The following is a 23,455-nucleotide window of genomic DNA, read 5'->3' on the forward strand; positions in this document are numbered from 1 at the left end:
AGACATTGATTTCGAGATATCCGAAGTTATATGCAATCTGTGTATTTCTTAGCTAAGTCTGAGTCGAGCTTGTTCACTTCACCTGTCTTAGTTGTTGACACTACGCCTCTCAGCTTATGATTAACTTTGATCTGCTTCTCATCAAAGTTTCCACTAATCCCAAGGTGACGACAGTTGAGGCCTTCCGGGTTACAGAAGGAATCATTCTTGGCTATATCGTTCACCAAATCACGAACCATGTCATGAATCTTGCAAGTGATGATGGTTCCGCTATAGGTTTTGTCAACAACTTCTGTTAGACACCTGTTTGTTTATGAGCCCCCGTAGAAAGAAAGCAGTCTTCTCCAGATTCAGTTGCAGAGCTTCCCTTTCTCAACATGACAAACCCTTCTCCAATCCATCCGTTTACAAGCTGCTGTTTTGGCGTATAACACAGTCTTCTGGATAGAGCGAGAGCGTGAGAAAGCATGATTTTAAGATGGCAAGAGAGTTCGTCGTAACTCAACTGCAGAGAAGACATCACATTGTCAGTTTCCGAACTGTTTCCTCTTAGTTCATCTTGAAAATGCTCTTGCTATTGGTCTCCATTCATGATAGACATGGTCCTTGCAGTTGTGTTTAAGTGGCTAGCCTTGTACCATAAAAATCGAATATTGATGGCTTATATATGTGTTCATTTAGGCTTCATTTTTAGTCCGGGTGCATTAATTTGAACTTTTTTTTTGAAATCGGTATGAGTGTCGTGTGATTCAGAACGGAGCTAGTGTAATCTTCATAGGGGGTTTTGTTTATGCTGTTCGAACATTTTATCATTTTATGAGTTTAGTGTTGATCTCGTGTAGCATAATTACTGTGGAAACTGATTTTGTTAAGCTCGACTTGTGTTGTTACTGAAGAAGTGATATATAGCTAGAGAGATTCTGTGGTTGGGAAAATGGTATTGCATAGATGTATAACAGATTTGAGGAAAATGCAGGTCCGTATGCATATGTTCGAACTTGCTATATCTCAGCCCGCTCTTGACATGCCTGAGCTGCTATGGAAGGCATACATTTATTTTGAGGTATTACAAGGGGAACTAGACAGGACACAAGCGGCTCTTGGACCGTATAAAGCATTACAAGGTGTGGCTTAATTTTGCAAAGTTTGAAGCTTCTGCTGCTGAAGACAATGTTAAACTTGAACACTCCAGAAGGATTCCCGACAAAGACAACCATACCACAATGTTTATCTCAAGATTCTTGAAGCTTAGAGTTGTTCTGTTTTCTTACTACTTTGTACTTCCTTGCTCATCTGTTCGACAAAGCACTCATTTTAAAAACATATGAAGGATCAGATTGCATTGGTTTTACTAGTAAATTTACACAGAGTTTATAGGTCACCCAACTAGCCTGCATTTTATTGAAAGTCTTGCTGAGAGGTAAAGAGCAAACAAAGAAGAAAATGGAATATTCCAACTTTTCCATACGTATAGCAGAATCTTCCTCGTGTTCTTCCTACATAGACTAGAGTCTGGAGACAAGACGGAAAGCACAGTATGTTTCCAACAACAACAACAACAACAAAAAAAAGGGTCATTCTATGGAGTGGAACAGAAAACTGTCATTCTACTGGAGTCTGGTCTGCTGGATTTTGCACTTGGACGAAGCTCTCGGAAGCTTTAGGAGATCACTCATGAACTCTTTGCTAAGCTTCTTCCACGAGCCAACCTGCAGCAGTTGCAGAGATGTCAACTTACCCAAAAAATTCTTAAGATGCTCCAGTTCAGCCACTGTGCCTCCCTCCGCTAAGTTTATCTTCAAAACTTCTATATTTGATGAAGGTAGATAAGAATAGTTTGACAAACATCGACAGACATAGTCAGGCTCTTCCCCACAATGCAACCCTCCCTGCAGAAATCATTCATTTTCTGTTTATATGGTTCTCGGGGAAGGTTATAGAGACTGGAGAATGCGTTTTGGATCAATAGAGTCATACCTTGATGATGAGAATATTCAAATTTGGAGCCTTCTTCAGCAAGAAAGGAAGAAATTGCCAGCAAAATTCAACGTCCACATGGTTAAGGATCAGCAGGTTTAAGCATTCATATAGTGGGAATGATCTGTGGAAGAAGTTTAGTGCCTGAAACAATACAAAACAATTACGTAAGTTCAGGAAAAAAAAAAATATGTTAACTAACAAGAGAGAGTAAGAAAAAACAATTAACCTCAAAACTGAAAGAAGAGGATAACTCGAGTATCTTCACATGTCTTATCCCTTTGATAAGATTTTCAGGATTGCTGGAATAGACATCCTCATCATCTGGATATAGTCCATCCCATTGGGGATTTGGCACCAGTCGAAGATTGAGTTTAACTTCAACAAGTGAGTGGAAATTAACAGTAGGGTACTCATGCGGCACAAAATCACTGTAGTCCAAGTAGGCGAGACTTGGAGTGTTGAAAAAAATTCTCTGATCATGAGGCCCAGCAAACTCAGGGGAGAAGACACGAGCGATAGAAAGCCTCTGAAGACTCTGGCTAGACAAAGTGCCTGACCATTCCCAAGTTTCCCAGTACATACCATCTATGATTAGTTCCTTAAGCTCAGGGGAAGCAAAAAGAAGCGCCTGGAACGCACAATCATGAAGATCATAGAAGCGAATAGAGTCAAGACAGAGAGTCTCAAGGGCTGGTAGCCAAGCATTCTTAGGAAGAAAATCGATACCAAAATCTGTTCAAGATATATTGTAATTTCCATTGATGTAAACAGTTGCTTCTTCTGTCTTCATGAATCTGCAAACGATTTGGAGTCCTTTGGCCAGGGGAGCACATTTTAAGTGTAGAACCTTTTCCCAAGACAGGACCACACCGTTTGTTGAAAACTGACTCCATCAATGCATCCCCGTGTTGTGCCTGCAATTCCTCCTGCACGAAAAATATTCAAAGATGTAATGTGAATATAAATAAAGAAAACATTTACTGTATTCAAGCCTGAAATAACTCACATGTACGGTAAAAAACAGTGCGCTCCTCCACTTCTTCATGGCTTTCAGCACCTCAGGTTTCTGATGATGCAACCATTTTTTAAAGCTTCCGTCAAGAGTTTCTTTCCCAAGGTATGCTGCAAAGGCAATCAACCGGAAGTATCTCTCCAAGTACTCAGTGCCACGGTTAAATGCAGCACTTCTTACTCTTGGCTCATAATTTTGTCGGTTGAAAACCTTCCTGTACTGCAGAACAGCTTCACGGATATTTTGTATATCGGAACATCTATCAATCACAGCATCTAACGCCTCACGAGATTCAACTCCATTATCGAATAGTCTGGTGATTTTCCACAGCAGAAGGAAGTCGTCTATTCCAAATACACGGTCGTCTAACTCGCGTTCCTCCTCAGCTCTTTGTTCTGAACTATAAGTTCTTCTTTCATCATCCACAATTGGATAGGCAATATAAGTAGTACCATGCAGAACCTTAATAGGTCTTCCAGAATTGATGCGGAGCTTCACTAGACAGGCAATGACAGTTCCAGTGGTTGTTCTACCATTCCCCATCTGTGAGTGACATGTTGAAGTGAAAAAAGGAAAAAAAAAATGTTGTCAAGTCGAACAGAAAAGCTCAAGAGGAATAATAATACTTAGTATAAAAGAAAAAAAAATACAAAGGCAGAGTTGGAAACTCAACCTGGCAATTGAAGACAAAAGCAGTGTCGCTAGCAGCAGAAGCAATATTCGATGTTAAGGTGTCAAAGTCTGAGCTTTTGAGCGCTTTACCATCAGTTATAGTACACGCGCATACTTAATCGGGAAACCATCAGCCTCTAAACGTTTGTAGACCTCGAGGGATGTTCGAACAGAACCAGCATCCACACGTTCCCATAAGTAAAGAATTTGTCCATCTTCGGCTTCGTGAATGACCATTATGGCACCCTTATATCGCTTGGCTTCTGTCAGAATATCCTCTTTCAGACTAGCCTCCATTCCTTCTACTGTCTCCCGATCAATTCTCTGAACAAAGGTATATCTCTAAGCTTTTCAAGCAATTCATAAGAGTTAAAATATACAGAAAAGAAAGAAAGAAAAAACACACACAGATTATATTACCTTATATTCTAGCATGTTCTTGTATGGCCTTTCAATGTGACGTACAACAAACGGTTTACCATTGATATACACAACAGGTTCTTCCCTCATGTTGTGCCAAAAAACCGGCCGGATACCTTTTAAACTCCAAACCCTTTTAATGACGGACCCAATACCAGCTATAGTTGGACAGCCAACACCATATATAGGGAATCCTCGAATCTGTCTAAAGTTTGGTGCTCCATGAATCCTCTCTCGTAGACCACCAAAATGAGAAGCAGAACAGTAATCAGTCTTGAGAACCGTTTGACTTGACAAAACTGTCCCATTTCTAAGTGCAGCAAGGGCATGAGGGCGGCCATCAGTAGCTGCATATCCAAGGGCACCAACAGGATCTCTCGAGCAACTAAAACATAAGGAAAAAATAAATGAGTTTTCTTGAACTGCTTCTGCGAGACCTGAGGCACAACCATATATACAAGCAAGCAGATGGGCAGTGGCGGAGCCAGTGGCCAACCAGGTGAAAAATAAAAAATAGTTGAATTTTGGTGTATATAAAAAATTGATCCTTACCTAATAAGACAATTGACCGAGGTAAAAATTAGTCCAACAAGATTATTGACCCATGTGAAACTATAATGTAGTTATAGTCTTATGAACAATATTAAGCCCAATAACACTCTTTGTAGATATATTTATATTGTTAAGCTCATTCCTATAAATTAACCTAAATATTTAACATCTAATTTGTTTTTTTTATACACTATCGTAGTTTTTTTTATAACACATTAACACTATCGGAAGTCTAAAAAAAAATAAGTTAAATTTATGTTTTTTTTTTAAAGAAAATTATGACCCTGGTGAATAAATTTTCTGGCTCCGCCACTGCAGATGGGTACCTGAGAAGAATGCTATAAAGCTCTGGCCTAGCTCGCATCCAATCAGTAAAACTGACACTGACATGGCTAAGCGAACCAGATTGGAGGAAATCACCCTCTGAATGCAGATATACAGTAAAACATATAAGGAAGTAATATCTTTCCAAGTACTCAACAAAAGATGTGAGTGATGCATCTATCTTCTTTTCATCGAGGTGATGCCCTATGAGTCGACGCGAAATGCGATCGTGATAGACTGCAATTGTCACTCGTAAGTTCTGTAAGGTGATTAATGAATAAAATTAAGATCTTCTATCCTAAGTGAAAACCTATACGATGTTACAAAACCTACAGATTTTCTGATACTTGGACATAAAAATTAAAATAAACAAAAGATACCTGCACGGAACCACATTTGTCGATGACTTGGTCAACTAGCCTTTTGCCTTCTACACCACCCTGGAGTCATGAAAGCTGTAAATAGTTAGGGCAAGTAAGACGATCAGGTAAAGGACAAAAAGAAAGGGACAAAATACCTGTAAGACTCGTACCAAACTTCTAACAACTGCAAATTCCCCACAACGGAGTTCATACACAGAAGGGGGCAGATTAATAGTTGATTTTTCACCGTCGTTAAAGATTCTCCCAGAAGAGTTGTTTCTTGGGAATCTCCGATCTTTTGTTCCACAATAATATACCAAAGAAAGAAAGAAAAAACGACAGGTTAGTAGAGTCTTGTACAATAATGCACCAATCTGTTGGGACTCGTGTCTTGTTGTTTACGGATATGTTCCAGAAAAGGAGCCTCCTGAATCTTACATAAATGCATATATATAAGAACAACAGAGTATGAGTATGGGAGAAGACTAGGGTTGAGAGGTGTGATTATTAATTTGGCTAGTCTATACTGTTTCATTTCTTTGTGGAATATAAAACAACTCGATAGAATCGACATTGCAAAAGGCATCAAAAGTAAGCAATTCAAAACTTGGTAATATTTGTTTCAAACGATTTTTTTTAAAAAAAAAAAAAAAAAAAGAGAAATTAATTATTCATAGAAACAGCATTTGAGTGAGACTCTCTCCTCATCTTCTTTGTAAGTTCAGTGGTCGAAGTAGATGAAGTACCTGATGCTCCAATTCGTTTGTAATGGACGAGCGTTGCAATAACCATTCCAGTAGTTGTAAGTCCACTTCCCATTTGACAATTGAAAACGATCTCTGTATTAATGTCAGCCTGACATATCTTGCTAAACTGCAAGCACAAGTGCATATTAATATATATATACAATGGGCAGGAAGATAGAAAGTGATGCACCTAGTAATGGAATGGAAAGAGATAAGATCATATAAAAAAAATAATGATACGAGTCGGAGGAATCTCAAAGACTGGCCAAAGTAACCCACAAAAATGCTCTAAGCTTAAGGCTGAAAATGTACCAAAGCATCAAAATCAGTTTCATTTGATGACTTTTCATCCGTTACGGGAAGGCGTTCATAATGGACAAGGTAGACTTCAGCTTGCAGTTCATGGTAAACCTGGATCCAGAGAGTGAGCGTATAAGCAAAACAAAACAAAAAGAGAGAGAGAACAATGATGTGAACCTGTGGAAAAATCATTTAAAGCAAAAGATAAAGGGGTGCATTCTCTGTATGATACACATAAGATACTTCATACCAAAATTACTCTCTCGGTGGGCCCCAAATTTCTCTCTCGAAGGCGAAAAACCTAAAGCAAATCTCAATTCACTTCAACGACTACGCCGCCGTCGTGTAGTCGTCACTGACTGAATCCGGTAATCTCTTCTCCGGTGAGCTATCTAGTCTCTCCTCTTTGACTTGATGGATTCTGTTGCCACTGATTCTGGTCAGAGCTCCGTCGCTTTGAACTCTCCTCTCGCGACGGAAGATGTAACTCAAACCTTGCATCACTCTTCTCCGCCTCTGACAGCTCCTGTCTCTACTCCTTTTGTTCCCACTATTGGAGCATGGGCAAAACCACCTAAGATCATCTCAGAAGTTGTGCCTTACCGTCACGAAACTCTAATTCCAATAGAAAGAGGCAAATCTGATCCGGCTTTAGACATCCTTCCTCCAGCGATTAAAGAGGATGGAAAACTACGATTTCCATGGGCAGCAAAGATGGACCCTTCCATCCGAAATCTCCATCGAACAACAACACCAACTTACATGGAAGATGGCACCCCCAAGGTACACATTCCAAATCATGTCTTGTTGAGAGGGCTTGAGAATCAACAAGAATGTGTGATAGGTCAGTTTAATCGTTGCCTTACACCATCTGGAGGTCTCATCAATGCAGTGGCTAATAGAATTTGGGGGAAAAAGTGTAAAATTTTTTCACGAAAACTTGGGGAATCCTCTTGTTTGTTTCATATTCCGGATGCACCAACTAGAGCCTGGGTTTTACAGCGTGGTGTATGGCACATTGATGATTGCATCATGTTCGTTGCTCCATGGACTTCTGCTGATACATTAGCTCTGCCAGAGATCACATCTGTGCCGGTCTGGGTTACGCTAAAAAAAATCCCTAGTCGTCTTTACTCGCACTGGGGAATCAGTTGGATAGCTTCAGGTTTAGGTGAACCTATGGCTACTGATAAACCAAGGTTGGATCCGTCTCTAATGGGAGTGGCTAAGCTCATGGTTGAAGTTGAGCTAGAAAAAGGATTTCCAGATAGAGTTGTTGTCGAGGACAAAAGAGGCAATGTCTCTATAGTGGATGTGGAGTATTCTTGGCTTCCATCAAAATGTAGTAAATGTGGGTTTGTAGGCCACAAAGAAACTAGATGTCTTCTCCTCTCTCAAGCAGCTGCTGCAGTGCTAGGTGCAGGTTCTGTTTCTGCCTGCACTTATGTCTCCCCTACTCACTCAGTTGAAGCTGCACTTGGTGAGACTATAGTCCGCACACCCTCACCAGCCTTTGTGGCTGGGCATACTACTACTACAGTTGAAGCTACTACCATCACCACTGCCTTATGCAACCCCATTCCCATCAACACTGAAGTTGTATTGTCATCTTCTCCAATGGTATCTGTCCCATTTTCAACACCTTGTTCAAGTTCCTTGCAAAATGAGTTTGTGCAGGAAAATATTGTAGGAAGTAATCAACTTGCTGACTTCGATGTTGGAGATTATGGTTATGAGATGGGTGATGAATCCTCTCAACATACCCGAGGAGGAAGGACAATCAAACCTACCCAGAAACTCCAAGATCAATGGATTACGGTCAGAGGACGAGGCAAGCGTGGTCGTGGTGGTCGAAGATGATCGATCCAGAAAATAGCTAGGGGATTAACTTTCCAGTTCCCACTAGTTCTATCTTTCTCCTTTTAGAATATGCTTCATTGTATAATCTCCCATTGCTTTACTTTCAAAAACTATATGATCTACAAATCATATCCCTGTATTACTTTTTTATGCATTTTAATTGAAAGCCTTTTAACAAAAAAAAAAGATACTTCATACCAATACCAATGGCGTACCTCAAGTAGCGTCTTCAAAGAATCAGGTGAAGTTGGCTCCCATTGGTCCAGCATCTGACCATCTGGCGGTTCATCAGTGACGAGTATCTTATTCCCACACCTGCAAAGCAAAAATTGGTCAAACACATGCCAAAAGCAAGAAGAATGAAGTGTGCAAGGGGAAAGAAATGTAGTAGACCTAGACGACTCCATGAGGATATCTTCTTTCAAACGTGCTTCCATTTGCTCTAGACTTGCCCTGTTTCTGTTGAATCCCTGATCAGAAGCATAAAAGCAAAGATTAAAAGCAAAAACAAACAAAAGGTTCTGTTCCATCACGACAAAGGGGAAGCTCTTTTTTGGTACCTTGTAGTCAAGTTTGGTGAAAGGTTTCTGAGCATCACGCAGAGCAAATGGTCGCCCATTTATGTATATCACGGGTTCATCCATAAGACAAATCCAAAGAACTTTGCTGTCTTCGATATGCCTTAGAACTTTTCTAATCTCAGTCTCCGATATGCTATCAACGCCATGTACAAGAACTATATACAATTCTAGAGAATCAGATGTGAGTGGAAACCCCCCATATCTCACCTGAATCAAGAATTCAAAAGCAAGGGGGGGGGGGGGGGGGGGATCGGATCGGAGATCGGAATCAGACATCGGAAAAGCATAAATTGATCGTGAACCTTGCGGTAGTTCGGAGCGGCTTCAGAATCGCTCAAGAGAATCATTGACACTCCCTCTGTCGCGAGCATCGCTTTTGATTTCTTTCTTTTTTTTTCGTTGTTGATTGTAGAATTCGATGACTGTAGAATTCGAAGACAGTCACACGCTTATCTTTCTTTTTTTCCGAATCTTGCTATGTTTCCCTACGCCTGGACAAAATAGTCTCATCCGACCCAAACCCAAAATCTAAAAATACTCTAAATATTCGACCGGTTGACCTGCGACCCAAACAGTTCTCCGGTTTGGGTCCACTACTAATAACCGGAAATCTCAAAACCAGTAAAACCTAGAAAAAACCGCTATAAATCTAGTAATATATTAGTAATATTTATAATTTTAATAGTATAAATGTCTAAAATATTCAAATTTTTAGATATTTTATATATATTTTTTGAGTATTTAAACTATTTTTTAATAAATTTGGCTAAAATATACTCTAAATATTTGGATAGGTTGGGTATTTTTGAATAGTTTGGACAAATTTCGATACTTAAATTCTGAGTTCTGAGAACTTCAGATAATTCGAATCCAAAATATCCGACCCAAACCCAAAGTCTAAAAATACTTTAAATATTCGACCGGTTGACATGCAATCCAGACAGCTCTCCGGTTCGGGTCCACTACTAATAACCGGAAATCTCAAAACCAGTAAAAACCAGAAAAAACCCGCTATAAATCTAGTAATATATTAGTAATATTTATAATTTTAATAGTATAAATGTCTAAAATATTCAGATTTTTAGATATTTTATATATTTTTTGAGTATTTAAACTATTTTTTAATAAATTTGGGTAAAAAATACTCTAAATATTTGAATAGTTTGGGTATTTTTGAATAATTTGAATAAATTTGGATACTTAAATTTTGAGTTTTGAGAACTTCAGATAATTCGAATCCATAATATCGGACTCAAACCCAAAGTCTAAAAATACTCGAGTAGATCCTATACCTCTAAAGCCGAAAACTCGAAAATCCAAAATATCCTATCTGAAAATACCTATGCCATTCTTCCTTCTTTTCAAAAATACTGAAATAAAATAAAGATACACCACTTTTGTCTTTTTGTTTTTTTTTTCTTCATGTGATTCACCTTTTAAGTTTTTATTGACTTTAAAGTGTTAATTGACTTTTTTTTTTTTTTTATTCTTCCTATTCAAAGGCATCTGACCGAAAAAAAAATAAAAAAATCCCCATTTGGCTATTAGCCCAACAACTCACATGATATTAAGAATTAATCATTATTTTCCTTTTACATAGTTTTCTCTTTTTTCCTTTTTTTTGCCTGTAGCAAATTCTAATTTACATAGGGAACAATAATTCCTTTATTTCTTTTCCAAAACCAAAACAATAACAAAATACTCCTATCAGTTCGGAAATGAGTTGTTTGGCTTGTGTCACACCTTTTTCTTTTCTTTTAATGCTTGATTTTGTTTATAATATTAAAGGAGAAGAAGAGTATGACAAAGATAACAAAAGCCAAAACGAGAAAAAGCAAACCAAACAAATACTTAAAACAGAGGATCCAAATCAGTCAGTCGAATCTTTAAACTTTATTTATTACAAATAACTATTTTTAATCATAGTTTTTTTTTCATATTAATTTGATTTGAATCAACTTTACAAGTGACCATTACATATTACATTGCTATAACTATATATTTTAATATTATAAATTCATATTTGAGTCCTCAAATTTAGTATTAGAAAATGAGCATATATACTTCAAATAATAATGTATATGATTATTTATCCTTTAATTATGATAACTATATTGTTAATGAAACATTTTATATGTGAATCATATTCAAATTATGGATCCTAAATATCTTGACTATAACACGCAAAACATTGTATGTGTCTCATGGTTTTGGAAAATTGATACGATTTTTTTTGTAAAATCCTCTACAATCAATTTCAAGTTTTCAACCCATGATTTTATTTTAAATCTTTCTATTGTTAATTTTTAAAATATTCTAAACCATTACATAAAAGTCATTTAAAATCTCAAGTCACACGCTTATCTTTCTTTTTTTTTTCTTTTTCCGAATCTTGTTATGATTCCCCAAACTTGCCTCATCCGAAAATCCAGTAATTTATTAATAATATTTATAATTTTAATAGTATAAATATTTAAAATATTCACATTTTTAGATATTTTATATATATTTTAAGCATTTAAACTATTTTTTAATAGATTTGGGTAAAAAATACTCTAAATATTTGGATAGGTTGGGCATTTTTGAATAATTTAGACAAATTTAGATACTTAAATTTTGAGTTTTGAAAACTTCAGATAATCCGAATCCAAAATATCCGATCCAAACCCAAAATCTAAAAATACTCGAGTGGATCATATATACCTCTAAAGCCGAAAAATCGAAAATCCAAAATATCCTATCTGAACCCAAACAAGTATCCGAACGCGAACGGATACTCGAACGCCTATGCCATTCTTTCTTCTTTCAAAAATAATGAAATAAAATAAAGATACACCACTTTTTGTCTTTGTTTTATTTTCTTCATGTGATTCACCTTTTAAGTTCTTACAATGTTTTTAAAACCGGACTGGAAGGTGAACAAGAAGTCTTTCGGGTCACTGGATCAACCGGTCGGACCGGTTGAACCACGAGTCAATTAGTTTATTGGTTTGTTTACCTTTTATAAATATCAGATTTATTAAAAGCACTAGTTCAATAATACTACAAGGTTTTAGACAAGCATTTTTTAAAAAATCATGATTGAGTAACATTTGGCTTGTCATTTTAACACAAACCATTCCAATTATATTATATACACCCTCTTACATATTTATTTACATTTGATTAACTACATTCAGTTATTTGATTCCATATACTCATCTTTTAACTCATACATATAAATTAACCAATAATGCTATAAAAAAACAAATAAAAACAAGACTTAAGTGATAAAATATCTTATACAAATGATTTAGGTAGTTTTGGTTAATTACTCTTGGTACTAGATATTATCAAGAAAATCAATACTTGATTGAAAATTCACGAATAGGAGTAGTTTGTATTTTATTTCAATTAAAAATATGAATTTTCTTTCTAAATTTGTTTTATGACCAAAATATTGGCTGTATCATGGTTGATTTAAATATTTTAATTAGATAATTACGACATAGAAGTAAATAGACAGTAAATCAACTCTTGAGCTTTCTTTGGAATCAAATAACCTAATGTAGATATATTTAAAACAGTTATAACAAATATTTAAGACAATGTGTTCAATCAATATTTTAGAATGATTTGTTAAAATAAAGGAGGAAATCTAGTGTTAAACATACTCAATCAAAAGTTGTTTAAAACCTAGTGTGTTACTGAACTAGTGATTTCAAAATATACTTAGAACTCCACTATTATTTGAAGAAACAAAAATAAACATGTGATTTTCAATGATATTTAGGTATTTTAGAGGATCTGATTATTTTAAAATACAAGATTTAGTTAGATCCATGGCTTGTAATTGTGTTTTAGAAGATTTAACAATAAATCATAACAACATTCCAAAATTACCAAAAATCAATTTCAAACTTATTAAAGAGGTAATTAAAAATATGTGGTTGAATACATCCTCTAATCATCTTTTTAGATTTAGATGATTTTGAATTTTTTTCATCCTAATTTTTGTTGATTAATGATTACTTTTCATATACATAATGCACATAGCATGTACATAAACATCGTCAATTTTGGTAATCTTCACGTAGTATTTACCATAAAGTATAGAGAGAAAGAAAAAAAAAAACTATGTATTTTTCTTTTTTATTTGAGCAAAAAAAATTATTCCAATATGTTGATTGAATATACCCACTTACATATATATATTATTTGCATTGTTTGACATATAACTAAATATTCATTCTCAGCCTTTTGGCTATGTCGAGCCTCCCGTATGATTTGCCCGGCTGTGATTTGCACCATTGCGGGAGTTTTGTTCTTCACTCGCATAGGTCTTGAAAGCTTCACTTGCGTATCCATCCTAGTCGTGTAACCTAAGCGACGATCGAAATCTTTGAAAGAGGTCGTCATGATCAATTCCCTTTAAACCTAATTTAGGATCTGTGTTGACAAATATAATATGCTCTGGTTACCTATCTCGAAGAAAATCATCAAATTCAAACAAGCAAATAATAAAAAAAACAGTTTTTTTCCAACGAGAAAACTAAAAATTGTGAAAACATTTTTAGTAAACAATTAACTTGTGTTGAAAGCTGGAATTGATGAAAGGAAAAGAGATGACTTAATTAAAAGAAACCTAGTTTTTTGAATCATGTTTGGATTTCTAAAAAAACCTAATACACACATCTTTAATCTGTGCGTTTCTCTGCTTATCTAAACACAAAACTTAGATTGTCTTTTGTTCCTTTTTTTGAATCTGCTTACAAATGGAAGAAGCTTAAAGTTGCTGCTTTCTGAGGATTACGATTGGATTGAAGCTTTTTTTTTTTTTTCTGTAAATAAGAGTTGTTCTGTACATCCTTACTTTACTCATCTGTTCCAATATATAACAGTAACTTTTATCATCCAAGCAAAACTCTAAACGATTTGCTTTCTGTTTCTGTTTTTTTTCCAAGAAAGAGCCAGCCACAGCTAATTTATGTTTACAAAAAAGGATGTTCGAGATGTATTAAATAACAAATAAAACAAAATACAAGAAATGTGAAAAAAATTCAAGGGTGCCAAAAACTACAAGATGCACCCTTTTTGCAGTTTCCACTCTCATAGAATTTACAAATTTTCAGCCCTTTGGGCGGATGCGCTGCGTACGAACCTGATCCATGGGCATAACCATGGCTATGGCTGTATGGCCACTGCCGGTTATTATGACTGTTGTGACCGTTGTTCAACCACTGCCGGTCCCTGCTGTGTCCGCTGGATCTCTTCTGCTGGCTCCCTCGTGGACTGCACTCGGTGTTTCCTCGGGCTGAGTCATGATATGACAGTGCCCTAGGGCTTGGTTCCGAACCCGACTTGAGAAGCCTCTCGACCACTGGTCCAGCTTCAACTGTGGTTTCTGATCCCAGTCTGAGAGCTGTTGTCGTTAGAGTCAGGTCGTGAGTTATTGAAGCTGGAGCTGGCGCTGGCGGTGCAAAAAGCAGGAGCTCTGGACCAGCGGTTCCACAGTGGCTGAAGGGAGTGCTTACTTTTTCTTCTGTGCCCATTGAGCTTTTCCCGGCAGAGACATTTTCGAGAATACTCGCCTGAGAGACATCCATTCTGCATGTTTCAGGAGCGAGGGACATGCGTGCCACAGGGTTAAAGAAATCTTTTTCTGGTCCTTTTGTCAAATCATCGTCATCATCGCAGTGAAATGTTGAGGTAGGTGAAGAGGGCAAACCGTTCTGCTCCATTGCTTCAACTTCTGCTAATAGATCTGAAACCGATTCATCACACTCGTCAGGGTCAGCAACAATGGCCGGCCACCCAGATGACTGAGCCACTTGGGTGTTGTCTGAAGTCTGAGTAGTTGTGGCATGATCAGCTACCAAATCAATTGGCTTTACAGACGGTGCAGCTAAAACAACAGCATTCTGCTGAGTTACTTGAGGAAGCAGTCCTCCAGTTACCACAACACTTGACGTCGTCGTAGCAGAATCGGTGGTAGATGTGGTGGTGGTGCTCCATGTGACACCAGACGGTCCTTTGACCAGGACACATGAAGACAGAGACTGAATAGTCTCCGCCGCTTGAGCTTCCAAGTCTTCAGGGCTCGACTTAGGTGTAGGACTGGGGAAATCAGGGAAATGGCTTTCTTGATTCAGGTTTGGTGCATGAACAGAACCGTTTATGTAAACAGAACCACCATTTGATCCATCCTCCACAGTATTAGTTGTGCTATGGTTACCATCTGCCCGCACAACATTGGATAGATCAGATCCTTCTCTTACGTCAGGAGTAACCACGTGTCCTGTCACAACAGACATTGACGCCGGACAACTAACTTGAGGCTGGGGACAAACAGAATTACCATCCTCTCCAGAGCAAGCTACAAGAGCCACAACTTGTTTCTCTTTTGGATCGTCAAAATGGGCACTGACAGTATAGGGAGAGGAGGTTGCACTGGTGTTAACTGGCGTATGATTCTTCTGAAGACAGTTCACATCCATGCCAGAATCATGCGGAGATGGTTTTGGTTCTTGGGGAAGCGAAGAGGAACTTGGCAAAGTACTTGCTTTATCAAATCGTCCGGCAAGAGCATCAGTCAGAAGCACAGACTCGTCTTGATTCTCATGCGCTTTCCATATCCTAAGATAAGGGGGAAAATGGCCACTAGATTTCCATCTGCGGAGCTGCACCATAGAAAACGGTCCCTGGGTCTTTCCTGTTGGATCTCGATAATGCCATATTTCACTCTCTTCGTCATCTTTACCAGTTTCCTGCAGTACCCAGAAATTTACATGACGTGAAACCAAAATAGAAAATCATGAGAGGTTACGTTACGAATGTAAGGTGGTATGTCAAACCTGGATATTTGATGAGTTGTTGTGGACCTTAGAACAATCATCTTTCTCACTATGCACAGCATTTCTGCTTCGCAAAATTGGTGCATCATATTTTTTCTGTGCATTATTTCCCATGTTGTTCAAGATAGCCCCATTCTTGAGTGGACCTTTACTTTGTGCCGTTATGTGATTATCTGCAAATAAAAAGCATCGAAGATTGTAAATAGCATCCAACAATCAGGAATATTCATTAAGATAATGAACAAGTAGCTGTTGACATCCTAGGTTAAGGTGGGAGACCTTGATTCCTTGTACCCAACCCTGCATCTTCTGATGATGCATGACTTGGATCCATGCTTGGATCTGTATGAACTTCTGGGACTTCCTGCAGACGCCGCTGACGTTCCTCTGGTGATTTTAGAAGCTCTAGCTTTTCTACACATTCTCTAAGCGTGGGCAATAGTTAAGAAAAAATTGATAAAACGCATCATTCCATGCAATCCGCATCAAAGTCTAAATGGGAAGACCGGGGTATTTGTCAAGCTGTATACTACCCAAACTGAATTATTCTTTGCGCGTATGAGCAGCATGGTCAGTTTTCAATGAATTATTTCATCAACGACTCCTCAAAATATTATATATCAAGCAAAATTGCAAAGAGAAATAGCGCAATGAAATGCAACAAATATAGTATAGCAAAGTTCAAAAAGGATATTCCTTTCTATGACCCTTCTCACTGGCCCGATCACGAAGATGATTGAGCTTTAATGTCTCAGCTTCCAGAGACTACATCCATAAGAAACACGGTAGTGGACAATAAAGAACTATGATAATGAGGATCTTCAATATTTAATACGAAAGATATATGCTGTTTATAATGAATTTACCTCATTGATTCTCATGGCTTGCAGTGTTGCTGCCGTCTTCAAAATGTCACCCTGCCACCAAAACAAAAAACACATGTTTCCAGCTTAGGTAAAATACACAATTTTAGGACGAGAAGATATCATGTGTGCATTCCTACCACAGTCAGACGTTTATTGAGGCCATTTTTTATGCTCTGCCGCAACCGTTTGCACTCATCCTGAAAACCATGGTTATACGTACATTAACGATAAAATTTAACCGTAATTACTAGAGCTACCAAATAAGATGGGTTTTACTCTTTATTCACAAGCAGAGAAAGATAGAGAAACCGATATTTTAGAGAGGACCATATTCACCTCTGTGACATTCTGGTCTGATAATTGATCAATCGAGATGACTTCTCTCTTGTCTAAGTTCAGTATTTCTAGCATAACATCTGTAGTCTTTGGGCCAAGTTGGTAGGATGCTGTTGCCTTGCTTGTACCTGTTGGATAAACACAAAATCAGATGAGATCTTACTATTAAAACATTTGGGTCACTAATACCCATTCTCCTTAAGAAAGCATTAATATGACCATTAATCAAGTACCTACAACTTGAACGAGCCTGTGAATATCCAGCTTCTGATCGCTGCCAGATACCTTAATTCTCAAAATTGTGCCTACCACCTTTTCGTGAACCTTGTTGATATCATCAAGCAGAGACTCCAAATATTTACGTCTTAAATATATCAGGTTGATATTGTGAACATCAATGGCTGCATGTGCATCCAGATTTTCATTTTGTACTCTGCCATCAGTTTTCCTACGCATCTTCCGTCTTCTATCCTCTATTTGGCTAGGTACAGTATGAGTACTTTCACCATTCGTGGTTTTATCATCTTTCTGTTTCTCTTGAATAAGGACGTGAGACTCGAGAAGCTTGAGCATTTCAAAGTGACCCACTCGCGGTTTTCCAAACAACTTCCCAAGCATCGGGTCACAAACGACTTGGGACTTCTGAAGAGGATCTCTAAGATCTTTTTGCTTAATATAGTCAAGCACAAGACCCTGTACATCGAACTGTGAAAGAACAGATGTATCGCCATTTTTCATGAACGACACAAACTCGAGGAGTTCTCTTGTTGCCCAGCACGTATCTCCAGGAGCCTTCTTTAGGATATTGTTTGGCTTTTTTCCATCCACCTTGCTGGGTAAGGTGGGGGAATCACTGGTCCTTCTTCTTTTCGTTCCATTCACTGCTACATCTAAAACCCTGTTATTGGTCGGATCATTGCGTGACTCCACTTTAGGAGCAGTGTTCGAAACCTCCTTCCAAGGATTATTTGCTCTAGTAAGCTCATCGACAGTTAGAGACAGATCTTCCTTCAGGCAAAGCCAATATACCTTGAATAGATACTCCCAACTGAGCTTGTCATCAAAATCCACCTTAACCTAAGAAACAACGGAAACAAATTTAAGCTGCATACATTATGATAGAGTAAAGAGGATAATATAAAAGATAAACACTCAACTTTCTTAAGAGTATTAATGAAATACACCCGATTATCCCAACATACCCTACTGCCCTTGTAAGAGTTAATTAAAAGCTAGGAAGCCCATGACTAACAACTTTGGAAAAACTCCCATCAATCCATTAGATATCTCGTAAAATAAGAAATCAATCAACCCCAAATCTATAAATCTCCATGAGTATATATGTGATTAATTGCTATCATATTACCTATTGTGTCGAAACGTAAGTGTCATGTGCATGACAAACAACGAGGGATTTTAATCGGGTTAGTATATATGGAAACTCTTAGTATCTTAATAAAGAACAACCAAAGAAATGTAAAGCCCAAACAAGACTTAAATCAACAAACCATATTCCTCGTTTCTTCTTAAGGTAATTGTGGCAGGTTGACAAATGTTTAACTGGCGCCAGACCAAATTATGCTGCTATAAAGTATTGAATGGAAACTATAGATTTGTGGAGGATTGTCTTACCGCTTCATTATCTCCTTGAGCAATATTCTCAATCAGCATGACAGGCTTAATACATGTGCCACAAAGACCCATGTTACCTCTCACAATCACATAGTCGGCATCTTTAATGCACCGCTTACAAACAGAAAAAGTGCACGTATAACACATGTAACTGGAAGCCTTCTGGCATGTACCACATATGTGCCAACCTGAAATGAATTGAGCGAAACATCATACTCCGAAGGAAGTTCACGTCATCATGTAAGGTATTCGAAACAACTACATCTCAGAACAATCAGTCTCTAGATTGCTTGCTGACATCAAAGACAACATAGTAACATCATAGACTATACGACATACCACAATTCCATTTCGCCGTTGTTCGAAAGAATGCCTCATCTCTCTTAATACAAGCTGGATGGTATGCCTTGGGACAATTCCTGAATGCACAAAACAAAGCCATCACAAACTTGTAAATAACTCAAATCCCGTTACTAAAACCTCCATAAATAGTTAATAGTACCCTCTTGCTAGCAATTGAGTATCTCTAACCTATGGCATTAACCAACACATAATAAATGAAATCTCAATGATAAGATAAAGAACATAGTTATTGAGAATCGTTAATATACCATAAAATGTCCAATAAAACTTAACTAAATTGAGTTCTTCTTAATGGTAGCTTACTCAAACATACCCCGAATCTTCCTATGAAGCATACTATCTAACAGAATTATCAGTGTAAACTGATAATCACTTACCGGCGATCACAGAGAACGAGGTCTCCACCGTCGAAGCAAATAAAGCAAACATCTTCTTCCTTGTCGTCCTTCCGCAACGGCGGCGGCGGCGGCGGTGGCCGATTATGCAACGGCGTATTAGCCTGAGACCTCGGAGGACGCCCCCGTTTTCGTTTCACAGGGGCAGCTTCATCAATAACTTTAACCTCTTGCTCAATGGACACAGGAACAGCAACCGTCCCAGAAACCGTCGAGGCGGATACAGAGAGAGTAGAAACTTGGTTAGCAGCACCGATCTCATCACATTGATCAACTCTCATAAGATCGATCCCCCTGACGGAAATCTCTTCTCGACCAGCCAAAGAAGCCAACTCCGGCACGCCCCGCTGGAGTTGCTTCTGCTGATTCTTCATGATTAGTCACGAATTCGAAAAAAATATGAGCAGTACTTGCAGATCAACTATTGAAATAGAAACCCTAATCTGAGGTTCTTTGGGGATTTTGGCGATGATGATGATGACGATGATGGAGGAGTATGGGTAATGGTGTTTAGAGACGAAGACTAGTGGGGGAGAAAGAAAAAAAAATGAAATAGACTTTTGTTTTTGCTTTCTTTATCTTTTTAATTTTTTTTTCTTTTCTACTTCTTAGTTCTTCTTACTGTGTGTTATGACCATTTTTTATAGCTAAAATTTTTTTGTCACTTCTTTCTGCTTTTAGAAAAAATCAACAATACTGATTCCAAAAAACTACAATTCCTAAATACCAAAATTGATAGATTTTTTTTTTCTATATTTCAGTTAAATTTATAAAATCCATTGTTGGATTTCCTAATTTAAGCCTTTAAATACCAAATAACATTGAGTTAAGATTTTACAGCTAATTAGGTAGACAACTATTTTATTTTATTTTATTTTGACAGAGGTATACAGCTAATTTATTTTATTTTCACATTGGTAGACAACAATTTGTAGTGTCCAAGTTGGCAAATATATATGGACCATCATTTTATTGTATGTATTTGAAAAAAGCATGATATTATGCAAAATACAATGGTATCATATACATTAACCTAAAATTATCAACATTTACGTAAACCGTACCTACATAAAGTTGTAGCGCTAAATTTGGTAAAGTATATTGTGTATATTCTCGTCTGTTCTTAAGAAAAACTTTGATGCGAGAACAATGTAATTTGTTAACATTTCACCAAACTAAGTAAAATTACTTCGAACCAAAAATGTTAATTAGCAAATAACCGTCTACAATTTGGGTATCTAGTATGAATTCAACCAAGGTATCAAGCATCCATGATAATGATATAGATTGTGTCTACTCAAAATGTTCAAAGTACCCTCTTTTGGGGGGTCACCAGTTCAAAGTACTTTCTGTGTATTCATTTTTTTCACACAAAATAGAATCCCAAGGGTGAAAAGCAAGTACCCCAAAAACATGTATTTATGGAAAACATAAAATGTAGCCCAAAGGAGTGTAAATCCCATAGGATATTTCATGATTTGGTCATCCATGTTTAAATAACTTCATTCACCACACTCACATCTTATTGTAGCCAGGTAGGCTTTTTACCTTTGTTGGGCATTGTTCACGTGCATGTTCGACTTGCCTTTTGTTATAAAGTTTCGAACTTTGATATTTTCTTTTAAAATATATATCCTTTTTGTAATTTCTAATAGCAAAATGTTATATAGACATTACGAAATGTTACATAATCAAATTATCGGTGTGATCTTGAGTATGTTAAAAAGAAAAGAAAAAAGACATATATTTGGTAGAAAACGGTATTATATGTCTTTTGGCAGGAAGGAAAAAAAAAACTGCATTATGCATAATACACCATGACCATATTCCATATATATGGTCCATGCTTTCCTACGTTTTTCAAAATTTGGTTAGTGATGTAACTACTAAAATATGCAGCCAAATTATGCAGCATTAAGTGTCCACAGATCAAAGTCATATCTCGATTTCAGGCTCTAACATTTTTTGGTAAGTAATGTAACTACTAACGTTTTTCCGACTACGTGAAAATTCATTACGAAATTGAATAAATTTCTATTACTTATATATTCAAAGATTCAAACAAAAAATGAAAGAAGTATGTATACACTGTTTTATTATGCTTATAACAAATTGAATCAATGAGAGATAACAAAAACATTGAAACGATGTGTCATGGTAGATCAAATTTTTCATAAATAAATTGAACAAAATTTATGTACAACCAACCATGATTATGTTAGATTGAATGATCACTAGCAAAATTAATGTTCTCATAAGTTTATTATAGGTGTGTAGTGTCCACAGAACGAGGTCATATCTCGATTTCAGGCTCTAAATTTTTTTGGTAAATGATGTAATTACTAACATTTTTTCGACTACGTGAAAATTCATTATGAAATTGAATAAATTTCTATTACTTATATATTCAAAGATTCAAACAAAAAAAATGAAAGAAGTATGTATACACTGTTTTAGTATGGTTATAACATATTGAATCAGTGAGAGATAACAAAAACATTGAAACGATGTGTCATGGTAGATCATATTTTTCATAAATAATTGAACAAAATTTATGTACAACCAACCATGATTATGTTAGATTGAATGGTCATTAGAAAATTTAATTTTCTCATAAGTTTATTAGGTGTGTGTAGTGATAATTGGTGAGAAAGTAGTACATTAGAACCTCTATAAATTAATACTCGCTATAAATTAATAAATTATTTCGGTCCTGAATTGGACCGGTGTAAAAAATGACACATTTCGATAAATTAATAAGATAATAATTTTTTTGGAAACCCTATGTAAAAATATGGTCCCATCAATATTATAGATTAATAATCAAATAATATCAATATATATATATATATATATATATATCTAAGAAAATCTAATAAAATATGACTCTATTGTTGTTTGCATTCTTATTGGAGCTTATCTCTCATTTTTTCATTGTTTTCTTCTCAAACCGCATCCAAAAATTGTGGAGAGTTCTAAATGCGATAATTGTTTTTTTACATGTAATTGCTTATAAAATTACCGCAATATCTTCTTCGACTTCATTATTACCATGAATGATATTAGTAGCAATTTCTTCTAAACTTTAAATTTCTAACATTTATCATTTTTACCTAAACTCTAAACTTAGCAATTACGATAACCAAGTTTATAAATTAAGAAAATCTTTAAAAATATGAATGATAACAAAATATCTTATTTTGTAATATAAAGTTTTCAAAATTATAAAAATTAAAAATCTCTTCATAAATTAATAATTATTCAGTTATCGATAAATTAAAACCTCTATAAATTAATAAAATTTGATGGTCCTGACTTTATTAATTTATAGAAGTTTTAGTGTACTATGGGGGAAACGAGCTATTTCCCCCCAAGAACTATCATATCTTACTGTATGGAACACGAGCTATATATCCCTGTCAACTATTCTTGACACCTATTTCTCCCCAAATCGAAAGTTTTACACTTATATCACCCCGAATTTAAATTGTGTTGGTTTAGCTTTTGAACCCAATACCAAACCATATAAACCGAAAATTGAACCATTGAAGACCCGATTCCTTACCCTGTTAAGACCCATGAACCCACAAATCCCCAATTTTCAAAAATCACGAACCCTAAAATCGTTTTCGGATTGTTCTTCTTCTTTCTTCTTTTCTGGGTTCCATTACCAAATTTGAGATTCAGAATGAGCAATTCGACCGAATCATCCAGTTCTCGTGCGAGAGGAAGAGTGTTCGGTGTGCCAAAGAGTTGTTGGTGCGGGGAAGCTGTTGTAGCTTTGATCTCGAAATCTGATCCGAATCCTTACCGGAGATACTACCGTTGTAGTTTTGCTGCAACAAATAAGGTAAAATTTATGCTTTTATCCTCTTGTCTCATGATTTTGGGTGGTTCTAATAATTGGGTAATGGTAGCTTCGGAACGATGAACATGTGTTCAAGTGGGTCGATGAAGCTTTGCTGAATGAGGTAGATGCATTGGCTATGAAGAATGCTGGCCTTGAGCAACAATTGAAAGAGCTTAGGACAGAGAGGTTGGAGTTTGATACTCTGGTTTATGAGAAGATGGAGAAGGAGGTCTTGGAGAAGGTTGAAGATGGTTTAGGTGAAGCCAAATCATGGAATAAGAAGATGATGAGTGTTGTATTGTTAGTCTGTATGGTCATGATTGTACTAAGCAAAGTAGTTGGTTGAACAAATGGTGTATGGTCATGTTTGT

General features: G+C 36.6%; 5 protein-coding genes and 1 long non-coding RNA gene across 7 annotated transcripts; 3 read left to right on the top strand and 3 right to left on the bottom strand.

Annotated features, from left to right (window-relative positions):
• The first annotated feature begins 60 nt into the window (after positions 1-60).
• On the top strand, positions 61-1,359 carry LOC104780945 (uncharacterized). Its single transcript, XR_015596995.1, has 2 exons — positions 61-526; positions 977-1,359. It is a non-coding gene; the product is annotated as an uncharacterized LOC104780945 (long non-coding RNA).
• An 11-nt stretch (positions 1,360-1,370) lies between these two features.
• On the bottom strand, positions 1,371-9,317 carry LOC104780947 (uncharacterized). Its single transcript, XM_087510498.1, is given in 17 exon segments — positions 1,371-1,889; positions 1,978-2,121; positions 2,207-2,608; positions 2,707-2,906; positions 2,987-3,535; positions 3,666-3,766; positions 3,769-3,988; positions 4,085-4,469; positions 4,963-5,219; positions 5,341-5,400; positions 5,478-5,617; positions 6,069-6,195; positions 6,381-6,479; positions 8,444-8,543; positions 8,622-8,698; positions 8,789-8,964; positions 9,112-9,317. Coding segments are annotated over 14 exon segments (2,436 nt in total). The 5' UTR covers positions 8,873-8,964; positions 9,112-9,317; the 3' UTR covers positions 1,371-1,889; positions 1,978-2,121; positions 2,207-2,571.
• Positions 1,608-2,560, bottom strand: LOC104780946 (F-box/LRR-repeat protein At3g58980). The gene is made up of 3 exons (XM_087509479.1): positions 2,207-2,560; positions 1,978-2,121; positions 1,608-1,889 (listed from the first exon to the last, which is right to left on the bottom strand). The coding sequence occupies exons 1-3, from the start codon at positions 2,558-2,560 to the stop codon at positions 1,608-1,610; spliced, it is 780 nt and encodes a 259-aa protein (XP_087365605.1).
• Positions 6,605-8,353, top strand: LOC147946076 (uncharacterized). Its single transcript, XM_087510499.1, has one exon. The coding sequence runs from the start codon at positions 6,783-6,785 to the stop codon at positions 8,226-8,228; it is 1,446 nt and encodes a 481-aa protein (XP_087366625.1). The 5' UTR covers positions 6,605-6,782; the 3' UTR covers positions 8,229-8,353.
• A 4,362-nt stretch (positions 9,318-13,679) lies between the features above and the next one.
• LOC104780948 (zinc finger CCCH domain-containing protein 44) lies at positions 13,680-19,850 on the bottom strand. Of its 2 annotated transcripts, none has more exons than XM_087510495.1 (11): positions 19,217-19,850; positions 18,816-18,895; positions 18,477-18,664; positions 17,082-17,921; positions 16,845-16,972; positions 16,646-16,705; positions 16,509-16,559; positions 16,337-16,407; positions 15,922-16,073; positions 15,643-15,815; positions 13,680-15,555 (listed from the first exon to the last, which is right to left on the bottom strand). In XM_087510495.1, the coding sequence occupies exons 5-11, from the start codon at positions 16,917-16,919 to the stop codon at positions 13,849-13,851; spliced, it is 2,289 nt and encodes a 762-aa protein (XP_087366621.1). In that variant the 5' UTR covers positions 16,920-16,972; positions 17,082-17,921; positions 18,477-18,664; positions 18,816-18,895; positions 19,217-19,850; the 3' UTR covers positions 13,680-13,848. The 2 variants fall into 2 exon arrangements, with proteins under 2 accessions (XP_087366621.1, XP_010503797.2); XM_010505495.3 differs by having other exon boundaries at positions 17,078-17,921.
• A 3,072-nt stretch (positions 19,851-22,922) lies between these two features.
• Positions 22,923-23,430, top strand: LOC147946077 (uncharacterized protein At4g04775-like). Its single transcript, XM_087509480.1, has 2 exons — positions 22,923-23,084; positions 23,152-23,430. Exons 1-2 carry the CDS (start codon positions 22,923-22,925, stop codon positions 23,428-23,430), a joined length of 441 nt encoding a protein of 146 aa, XP_087365606.1.
• The last annotated feature ends 25 nt before the right edge of the window (positions 23,431-23,455 follow it).

This window comes from Camelina sativa, chromosome 4 (assembly GCF_030686135.1).
Source record: "Camelina sativa cultivar CO46 ecotype springtype chromosome 4, ASM3068613v1".
Classification (NCBI taxonomy): domain Eukaryota; kingdom Viridiplantae; phylum Streptophyta; class Magnoliopsida; order Brassicales; family Brassicaceae; genus Camelina; species Camelina sativa.